The sequence below is a fragment of the Glandiceps talaboti genome, chromosome 13 (genome assembly GCF_964340395.1).
Source record: "Glandiceps talaboti chromosome 13, keGlaTala1.1, whole genome shotgun sequence".
NCBI classification, from domain to species: domain Eukaryota; kingdom Metazoa; phylum Hemichordata; class Enteropneusta; family Spengelidae; genus Glandiceps; species Glandiceps talaboti.
Window position 1 is genome coordinate 17037865 of NC_135561.1, and position 11189 is coordinate 17049053.

An 11189-nucleotide genomic window follows, 5' to 3' on the forward strand; every position below is an offset into this window, starting at 1 on the left:
ATTAAAAAATTACAATTTTAATTAGCCTATACATGTATATTATTATCGCACAAAATGGATAATTACATTTGCGTAACATCTGGTAATTACATAGTAATAATAATAATAATTATTATTATTATTATTATTATTATTATCATTGTTATTAAATTCAATATTCAGTGAGACACATCGTTGGAACGCAATAATGGACTTAACCGCAGGTTCTACAACTGCCGACATCAGACCGTGGACAAACGGAATGTATTACAAACAGGGAAAGTAGTAAATAGCTGAATTGGATTAATAACACTTGGCAGAGCATGTTGGAACAGCAGAGACTTGTATTACACACCATGGTTTGATAAGAACTCTTTTATGACCGCTTTATATTTACATGAAATGCCAGAAGAACTGGAAATTTGTTTGTGATGGTGAACTATCATGTAAAGAGGTCATCCAACTGTTCTTATCAAATGGTGGAATGTAATACAAGTCTCTGTACTTCCAACATGCTGTACCAAATGTTATTGATCCAATTCAGGGTTTTTTTTCCTGTTTGTAACAGGTTCTGTTCTTCCACAGTCTGATGTCGGCAGTTGTAATGTCGGGTGTCAAAATACAATGGAACGTTTCAATTTGTAAACCACACGCTCTTATTTTACGGCATCGTCCAAGACGCACCGCTGAGTGTCGCGCGCGGAAGAAATGACAGCTCTGGTTTGCGAGAATGCCTTAGAGCTGAGAACAATTCATCCAGAAATGCCATATATCAATTAGAAGCAGTGAAATTTTCTCATTAAATATTTAAAGTAATCATCAATGTATTAACAGCTGTTTATACCGATATCATGTTATATGATAGACTTCTAATGAGTTGTACTAACTGTTAACGTTTGTCAATGATTGATAGGTGTGTTAAATTCCAGAGATATTGTTATTTCTGATGAGATCAATTTAATATAGTAACTTACACATTGTGGAAATATTTATGGATGTCAGTTCCTAATGTTGGCTCCTAAAAAATAAGTTATGTATGTATGTATGTATGTATGTATGTATGTATGTATGTATGTATGTATGTACGGTATGTATGTGTGTGTGTGTATGTATGTATGTATGTATATATATATATATATGTATCTATGTATCTATGTACATGTATGTATGTATCTAATGTATGTGTACGTACGTATGTCTCTCCACCTCACACACACACACACACACACACACACACACACACACACCCTCTCTCTCTATCTATCTATCTATCTATCTATCTATCCCCCCTCTCCCTCAAAGACATTTTTGAAGACCCAACAATTAATCATGTAGGATTTTATTTTCTAGATTTGCAATCGCTTGTGCCATGGCAGACGACACATCAGAAGAAAGTGGATTATTGTTAGGGTTGAATAAAAAACAGGTAGGGTGACTCCACGATAATATGAATGTATTAAGCGTGTAATTAGTATTTGTCTGTGTACTGCTCTGTTTCATGTACAAAAGTGACATATTGTAGTCTCAATACTTATCTTCTAAAATCTCGTTTGTTATTTTTTTTACATCATGTTCGTATTTTATATGACATGGGGATATTACTCTACATATCGTATAGATGCTGTATGTACACAAATGTCTTCTAAATGAATCCACACTTCATAATAGTCATTTTTCTGCCTTGTGAAACGTGTATGGAGATATTGCTATTGTGTACACTGAGGATGACATCAATATTTCTTTTAATTTTGCTTGTGGGGGTTTGAACCATTTTATTTCTTTTGTACCCCTAAATGCAAATATATATATTTTTAAGTGTTAAATCGAAAAATGTAAGAATTTTCACTAATATAGTAAATGCATGGCACTATTAAACATAAATGTGCTAAGTGTCAATAAAAGAGCTTTTTCTTACTCTATACTGGCTTTATATGAATTCATAGTACTACATACTGATTTGAAATAAAATGATTGTGATGTCTGAAAAAATATCGCTTGTGGACAATTCTGTTAGAGGGAGGGGGTGCCTGAGACCTAACTAAAAGTGCTTAGTCTTTCAATGCATTGAACTATTGATCATGCCCCGAACGAGTGTCTGAAAACATAGTACTCGGCTGATTCGAATACAGCTAGTTACGTGTAAGTTTATATGCAAGACCTTTTTTTCCTGTAAGATACGCACGGCGCGTGTAGCTTCTCTCCAATGTCTACGGTGCAATTGAATCTGTTATTGTTCATCTCTTAATGTCTTCCTCACTTACCCCGTCGTCAAGTCTGTTAATCTCTCTCTCTCTCTCTCTCTCTCTCTCTCTCTCTCTCTCTCTCTCTCTCTCTCTCTCTCTCTCTCTCTCTCTCTCTCTCTCTCTCTCTCTCTCTCTCTCTCTCTCTCTCTCTCTCTCTCTCTCTCTCTCTCTCTCTCTCTCTCTCTGAATTGATACAATTTCAATTTCTAACAGACGGATGACATTATGAAGATTATCGTCTCACTCGTGGTCATAGTACTAATTCTGTCAACCATATTCATCGCTGTTGTATTAGTACCAATGAAAAAAACAGGTACGTTATGAGTTGGCTTTTATTGAGTTCGAGTTGTGAAAGTAAAAAAAATGTTCTGCAGATATTAATTGTACAATGTAAATACTCAATGTAGCATTCTACTCCAAATACTTAATATACGTAAAAAGACAAACAGCCCATCATGCAGACATAAACGAACAAACAAACAAACAAACAAACAAAGGCATGCTTACCTACATGTACATTCCTACCTGCCTCTCTACCTACCTACTCAGTTACCTGCCTACTTATCAGCTACCTACCTACCTACCTACCGAGTTACCTAATTACTTACCAACCTACCTACCTACCTACCTGTCAACCTACCTGCATACACGCACCAATTGCCTATATGCGCGCGAGAAGCCACTTGAAAATTGAAACTTTTTTTTCATATTTTCATCGATTTTCACAGTAAAAGTGACTGACAATGAATCCTCACAAAATTTAACCTGTGAGGTCAGAAACGGTGGCTGTGAACAGACTTGTCAAGAACAATATGGTAATATCGTATGTTCATGCCAGTCAGGATTTAAGCTGCAGAAGAACAATAAAAACTGCAGTGGTAAGTATGACGTCATCACACTGATTACACAATGCGAGCAATCTCAACCAATGGTGGTTTATATTGACATCAATATTACAGCGACTGCAAGAAAATGTTGTAATTGTGTAGTTATGTACGTTTTTATATAGTCAGGTATGCTTGAGACCACTTCTGTCAGTATAATGGTCTGAGGTCACAACAACTATCTTATGATAAGACAATAAGCACTTATCTATTTTCTACATTTATAAAAGTAAAAAGCAACCTTATATCTCGTCTGTAAGGTACATCTTGACGGGCGCCCTCACACATCGGTGAACCACTAACAGAGAGGATGCCGATGAGGGCGAAGCGCCACAACGTATCTTACAGTCTAGTTATAACTTATGTCTGTCGAATATAACCCGTTGGTTGGCACGATGACCGATCACAGACATACTGAATTTCTTCTAAGCTTTGTTTTGAATTACTAAGTTGAAAGTGGTTGTTGTCGTCGTCGTTGTAGTTGTTGTTGTTGTAGTTGTTGTTGTTGTTGTTGTTGTTGTTGTTGTTTATTTTGACACTCACCTGGTTGGTCTCCTATTTGATGACCAATCGACACGTTTTTTGCAATTGCTTTACTTCCCATCAATGTATAATGGATTATTTCTTTAAAAATACATACATGCCTCTATACCTGTTTATTTTCCATTCTAAGTTGTTGGAATGCATGTAAAAATGCATGATGTCATGTCCCATGAGTGAAACGGCAAATAAAGTAACCGCGCTTTGTGCTGTTTTTGATTTTAATTAAAGATATCAACGAGTGCAATAACAACGCTGGTGGTTGTGATCAAATATGTACAAACATGGACGGCTCGTACCAGTGCGACTGCAGGTTTGGTTTTGTTCTGGCGGAGGATGGTAGAACTTGCATCGAAGGTAGAGTGTGTGTGTTCTGACCACACTTCATTCTCTCTGACGCATTATGTAATCCAAGTACATGTATTTTTGATTTTTTGATTTATTTATTTATAAAACAATTTTATCGTGGCTTCCCATTTCAAAAAAACTCAACATGAAACAACATTGACAAAGTCTGTGTTTGTAACTCAATACATTGAAAAAAAAACTTTTTAAAAAATGTACATGTGTAAAACGTTTGTTATTGTACGTACACTAACACAGATTTTACACAGTCAGTCATTTATTAATCGTTTTCACTGTTACAGTATTCAGTTACAAACAAGGACTTGACATATATTGTTTCACATTGATTTTTCAAGTAGAAAGTTGCAATAAAATTGTTCCGTAAATTAAAATCCAAAAATATACCAAATCTGCATCCATATGACCACTTTAAAAGAATGTTACATCTTGCCTCCATTGTCGTTACCACGGGTTTTATGCTTTTGAAAACTGAAAGTATAGTGTACGACGCATCCAAAATTGAATAAACTAGTTACTTTTTTTTTCCTTACAGGAAATACAATAGATGCAACAACAGGAATTGAGGAGAAACCAGACACAACTACTCTCCTTAGCTAATACATCGTGTTTATTTATTAGTGTGGCAACATCGTAGGCTGCATTTCTTGTGAAATATCGAACATCATAAATTTATTTTTTGTGTAAGATATGAGGGGACGGGGGATGTGTGTGTAAATACTAGTGACAGGTAGACCAAGCACTTACTGTACATAAATTCACCAAACAGATTGATAACTTAAATGAATTACCAAGATTATATATTCTGAACCATGCAGCACTGCAAATATTCCCATGTATGTAGTAGCACGCCTTCCACGACCATAAATTTTCATTATTCTGGTCCTCATTTTGGGCCCGGCGCTTGACGCTATAAGATGATGGCGTACTATTCATCACCTTCGTCTTGTATGCGTACAGCATAGTATGTTTACAATTTTATCCAACGTACATGACGAGTTGGGTGTCTGCATCGCCATGTCAGATGTCACTGTGTACAGCTAAAACTTGTAAACCAATCACAAGGCTCCAAAGTTTCGTGCCAGCAGCATGGCAGAAGCTTCTTTATATACTAAAAGAATGACGATTGGGCAAAGCGTTTCAGTTCCCACCAATGAGCCATATGGGGCGTGTGAAGTACACAATAACCATGAATCCAATAGGCCCTCAGGGGAAACAAAGACTCTTGCCACTTTCAACGGATGAGGGCGTACTATCTATCACCACCTTCGTTTTGTATGAGTAAGCAGATTATACATTGTATATTTATTACAATTTCACTCAATGTACATGACCAATATGTGTATATATATACTTAATATTTTCAAGACATTGTAAACATCAGTTAAAAAGAGTTAGTTGGCTGACAGACACACAGTCACAAAAAAGTTGATTCAGGACAAAAAAAATTATGTCATCATTATTACTCCACTGATAAGATTAAACAAAGACGAAAGCCTGGGATTGATATCTGGGTCTATAAAATGTCGTTTTGCATGTAGTCTAGATGACAACGTGGTATGGATGCCAACGTGGTTTCTAACTAAACCGCGTCTGGTCACAGTCTCTCAATCAGCACAAAAAGTTGTTCATCATAGTCCAATCAGTGAACCCCGACGGTTAGCTAGAGTGACATGAATAGTGTATAAGTAGTACCCTGAGCTGACAAATATACCATATTTGGACATTACATAACTGCCCCAATAAACACTAATATAACTTTACGAGGGACTGTGTTTTTGGTTAGAATTTTGAGATTGGTTAACAAAGATATTATGTTAATGGCTGTGTGGGTGGCTGTGGATGACTTTTAAATTGCATCTCATTCATCTCAGGAATGTAGAGTAACTACTTTGGCTATACTGTGAGTGGAGGTGTAAATGGTAACGATACTGTATAGGAACTAGACTATGTTTGCTTGATGTGAGCTGCGTAATTCATACTTCAACATCACCAACTATTTTACGATTGCTTTTTAAACCTCTTGCACTCCTTAAAAACAAACAATCACCATTATCTGAACAATAGCGTGCCAAGATACATTATCAAGAAAGAAAAATAAAAGCCAATTTGTCTTGAAACTCAATCAGTATCCTCACGTAAGTAAACTTTGTTCAAAATTCGTTCTGGATGCCGATCAGTTGACAGTGTGGGCCTTCAGAGTCACGTGACCACCACAAGCTTCTCTAAAGACGGCGTACATTGAGACGACTTCAAAGTCAGTACTACCGGGGCGTGGTTCTAGTGTCCACTGAAGATAGAAGTTCGTCTTGTACACACGTCCGGATATTCAGGATTTTGCTCCCACCAAAGCGAGTAGAAGACGCGAGGAAACATGTCGAGAAAATCTGGAACAGATGTAAGTGAATCCACTCATTGGTGTACATCACTACATGTATAAAGGTCTATATACCGTTTATACGATATATAGTAGTATACAGGGTCTGGGACTCCCGGTTCAAACTCGTTCTGAAATCAGTTATGTTATGATGTGACCTGAGACGACGCTTTTGAATATTCGTAAACAATACCTAATATGATAACGCGTCCCCTTTTACCAGGGGCCATCCTTGGATTGAATCCTAGTCTGACTGGCTGTTGAATCTACCTTACATACAGCATATTAATTCATAAAACGGTTTACTATGCATTAAACGTTGTTGTCATTCACATTCTTTAGTCCTGCTTGCACGTGGATCATCAAACTCAACTTGTTTCTTGTTGACAACTGTCTCTCCATTTTCTAGCCTTCGAACCGACTGAATCTGGGATTCCACAACATGCATGTTACACTCATATCTGAACCGAGTCTCACGCCATAAACCAGCTGTATTATGTAACTACTCGTATTGAATACTGTTACTACGCGAGATTTGGGGTTTATTCAAACCTCGGGTAAAATCGGTTAGTAAGTTCCATGGATATAAAAAAATGAACTAGATTGTATAATATTCTACCTAAGGTTCCGATGAATCTTTGCACCCCGAAGGTTTGTAAATTCCAAAAGTGACTACTAGCATAGACTAAACAGTGGCGTTGGATATTCCCGCCAAAAACCATATATGGCAATCCATCTGATAGCAAATATTGAAAACACATTCAGAGACCGTGCCTGTGTATCAACACCTCCCCCCATGACAAAGATGGTTTGCAGACGGCGTTTAAGTCCAACCTCGATTCTAACTGTTGAAAGGACCGTGCTATTCGTGGCATCGGGTGTCAAGATCTCTCTTTTAATACACATTGAAGAAATGATTCGATACCACGAATGGCATACCGTGACTCCGACAGACCCAGAACAAACTTCAAAATCGAGTCCCACCCGCCTCATTCCGTCATCTCTGTAAGCAGGATCATCGACTCTGATTCACTGTGTAAACATTATTAACACAACTAGAAACGCGGTATTTGTTATGCATATCATATCGTATTATCAATTAGAAACATCCGGTGCTTTTTTTCTCTAGCAACCCTTCCCTGCACAAATTCGCTACATTACTGCCGGGATTATAACAAACACCCTTCAGCGGTCAATGGGTGAAAAGTCACCAGGTCAATAACATCCGTTGCCCCAGATTACTTGTAAAGGAAGCCATCAGTTATCTTGATAAAGGGCGCCCGGAGGAGCATTGATACAATCAATCAAACTAGTCAAATAAAAATAAAACATCAATATACAAATAAACAAAACATACGTGAGAATTTAAATATTAGCACATGAATAAACACTATTTACAACTATTTACTATTTATTTATTTATTTATTTATTTATTTATTTATTTATTTATTTATTTATTTATTTATTATTATTATATGGAAACTGGATGGTCTCATGAAAGGCGGTCTTAAATATTATAACACGAACGTCGAAATGTTTGAAAACCTCTGACTAGCTTAAGCTTTCCGTCCTGTCAACAGCACCATCAGGTGATTAGAACAGGTTTGCGTCGTATGTGTACGTGATTCCATGTCTTGTCATCCGCGTAATACATTTAACTTGAAGTATTTGAAAATGAAAACGAGTTTCGATTCAAACGAGATCTAGACCCATTCCCACGTAGCCTACCTGTACACTTGTGAACGACTATCGCTACTATTCGGCTATCCTAACTATAGCCCACCTGTAGACTTGAACGATTATCGCTGCTACACACTATTCGGCTATCCTAACTATAGCCCACCTGTAGACTTGAACGATTATCGCTGCTAACATGTACAATATTCCGATATATATAGTAACTGTTTTTTTTTTTAATTTTCGCTATCGATTTAAGGACAGCGAAATTCAAAATGAAAATATCAGTTAGGATAGCAGATAGAGTGGCCGGTGACATTATATTCTTTTGTTCATCCTTGCATAGTTGGTGGTGGCCGGGGGTGGAGGGTCTATGATCCACCGCAATTAAAAGTTAAACGTGATGAGTCGTGAAACTTGCTTTGTGTGTTTGAGGGCGTTGTTATACCTGCTGGGCGAGCCAGTGCGCGGACAGACCAGCAGGTCGATCATGATAAACTAAGGACGCTATCAGCATGTTACCATGATGACGTCATGATACCCTGCACAACACCAACGACCACTGTTGAAATCACAAATAGCATTACACCTCTTACGGTTACTACAACAGTTAATTGACATTCGTATTTGACCACCATAATGATATGATAATAACAATACTAGGCGTAAAAAAAATATGTGTGGTTCCAATTACATTCAATAAAATAGGTGGGGTAGGTAGATTTCTTATTATATTTTTTTTTCATATGTGAGTGTCTAGTTCAGGTAGTTATGTTTTCTGTTGATTTCTATATGGTATCTGTGTTATTGGCTTCTTGTCATCAGATGTACAGCGCTGCCATTACAGATTGAAAGAACAGTTTTATATTGTCTTTTTCAGTTAATGTCTGTTTCCGTATCCACTATTTCTTGCGAGACTTCACAATTTTCGCGATTTTCTAAAAAAAATTTCGAATATGTAAAAAAAAGTTTAGGGTCGGGTAACCGGAACCAAACAACTTTTTTTATTAGCCTACTGACATATATTTATTCAGGGTAGCTCAGGTAAGTGTTTCAGTACTAAAGACGTAAATGAAACACTTTTTCCATACGGGGGCCCTCAACCATCACTACATTAACAATCATACACAATGATAAAAGTAGGTAACATGAAAAAGTACACTAAGCAAAAAGGTAGACGAAAGGAAAAGTTGCAAAGTTGACGTACATATACAGTCACAAACGAGAAGTGAAACTGTCAGACAAGCAAATATATAAAAAAAAATGTACATGTTGAATGGTAAATTGCAAACTAAGTTACGTAACATTACATGTAAAGGAACAAGACACACAACATTACATGTAAAGGAACAAGACACACATGAGCTGTGCATCCAATAGTGGGTTTTGTTATAGAACTTGGAGGGTCTATGGTTTTGTACACGCTTTTGAATATACTAATATTCTATCTCTTCTGTTTTTTACGTTGTCTGGCAGGGAGTTCCAATATGGTGATAATATTTCCCTTTGATACTTACATTTCAAATAAACTGATTTTGTTCTACCTTTTTTATTTTCAGTCTAGATCATCCCGTCCACCGTTGATTCAAACCTTCGTTTTCCTGGAGATGGAAACAACAGGTTTCCCGGATCGTAGTGGTCTTCCAAACGCAACTGAGGTAGCGTTGATAGCTGTTCCAAGAAATTCCTTAACCAAAGCTTCACATGACAAAACTCGTCCACGGATACAAGACAAACTCGTGCTGTGCCTCACCCCGTCTCGGCTGATATCTCGTAGAGCTATGCAGTTGACAGGGCTGACGAAAGGAAGACTGCAACGATATGGAAGGGACCCTCCAGACGACGTCTTTCTGCTGTCTCTTCGGTGTTTTCTCCTCCGTCAAACCCCACCCATATGCTTCGTAGCACACAACGGTAACAACTTCGATTACCGAATCCTACAGCAAGAAATAGATTCGATAGCCGAGAAGAACATATCAATCGGTAAAATCCACACCAGCACCGTTGATAGTCTGTACTTTTTCCGGCGATATTCTCCGTACTCGAAGAACTCATTAGGCCACCTTTCCAGAGAGTATTTCGGTGACTCAACACAGTATGCTGCCGACAATGATGCGACCGTTCTGGTCAGACTGATTGCTTTACCGGAGTACACCAGAAACTTCCTCAACTGGGCCCAACGTACTAAGAAGGAGTTTGTTGTATAGGTCTAAGGATAAAGGGATACTTGTCTCCTATGGCATCATTTTGGGACTAACACAAATTACAGTTGTGGGTACAAGTTTTTTTATTAGACTAAGTATTGTTTCTTATTTCCGTCATGGCATTTCCCTAAACGCTTTTTAGAAACAAAACTAGACAAAATCCTACAGAGTTCAGCGAGTTTTACTTAAAAATGCTAGGGAACGTAGAATAAATATAGTATCGTATTATTTTCTTTACAGATGCAACTCTTAAAGTGTTAGGACTCCAAGTTAAAAAGTTCAGTTGTTGACCCGATACGCATGCGCGAATATTGTTAGCGTACACACAAACCCCAGACCACCAAAGACAGATATTCTAGAAAGAGGACAGACCGATGCATCGACATTTAATGGTTTTGTGTCAGTAACAGTCCTTAGTTGCTAAAATGCGGGGAACTTTTCGAATTCGCGATATTTATTTTGATGCGTGAGGGCGATATTTAGTTGCGTTTTGAAACCGTAACGTGACACGTGACTACACTACCATCGACTCCGGCCAACGCCACTGCACAAACTGGCATACATTACTGTGCTGTGTGCTACACCATTAAATGCACAAAATGGGGGAAAACTTCGTGACATGAGTATTGTGTATGGAAATGAATATGTAGCTAAGCGTTTTTAGTAATATACCCTTAGATCATCTATCTGCGGTGAAAGACATGCCGAGAATATTTTTTCATTTTTTTTTACATTTTCAGAAAATTTGTTTAACTTTCAGCTGTATGTATCACTTTGAACATCGAGTCAGATTCTTTGATTGATATGCCTTAATATGTTTAGACTACACTTGGCTTGTTCGATTGAAGTGAATTTTTTTTTCACTTGTTCTAACAAACATTAATGCATATGGTTTTATTTTATTCATCACATATATATAGT

General features: G+C 37.4%; 2 protein-coding genes across 3 annotated transcripts in view; both read left to right on the forward strand.

The window, feature by feature from the left end:
* Positions 1 to 4867, forward strand: part of LOC144445111 (uncharacterized) — an 8510-nt gene extending 3643 nt beyond the window's left edge. Inside the window, exons 3-7 of the mRNA XM_078134666.1 lie at positions 1330 to 1405; positions 2436 to 2535; positions 2951 to 3100; positions 3878 to 4003; positions 4545 to 4867. Of these exons, the coding sequence (XP_077990792.1) occupies positions 1349 to 1405; positions 2436 to 2535; positions 2951 to 3100; positions 3878 to 4003; positions 4545 to 4609 (498 nt within the window). The 5' untranslated portion in view covers positions 1330 to 1348 and the 3' untranslated portion in view covers positions 4610 to 4867. The remainder of the gene's footprint in view (positions 1 to 1329; positions 1406 to 2435; positions 2536 to 2950; positions 3101 to 3877; positions 4004 to 4544) is intronic.
* The window catches only part of LOC144445071 (three-prime repair exonuclease 1-like), a 37830-nt gene extending 26862 nt beyond the window's left edge, over positions 1 to 10968 (forward strand). The window contains exons 1-2 of one of the 2 annotated variants that reach the window (XM_078134622.1): positions 6258 to 6407; positions 9624 to 10968. In XM_078134622.1, coding sequence (XP_077990748.1) covers positions 6384 to 6407; positions 9624 to 10271 — 672 coding nt within the window. In that variant the 5' untranslated portion in view covers positions 6258 to 6383 and the 3' untranslated portion in view covers positions 10272 to 10968. Of the gene's footprint in view, positions 1 to 6257; positions 6408 to 9623 lie in introns of those variants that run through there. The other variant, XM_078134623.1, reaches the window with a different exon arrangement.
* The last annotated feature ends 221 nt before the right edge of the window (positions 10969 to 11189 follow it).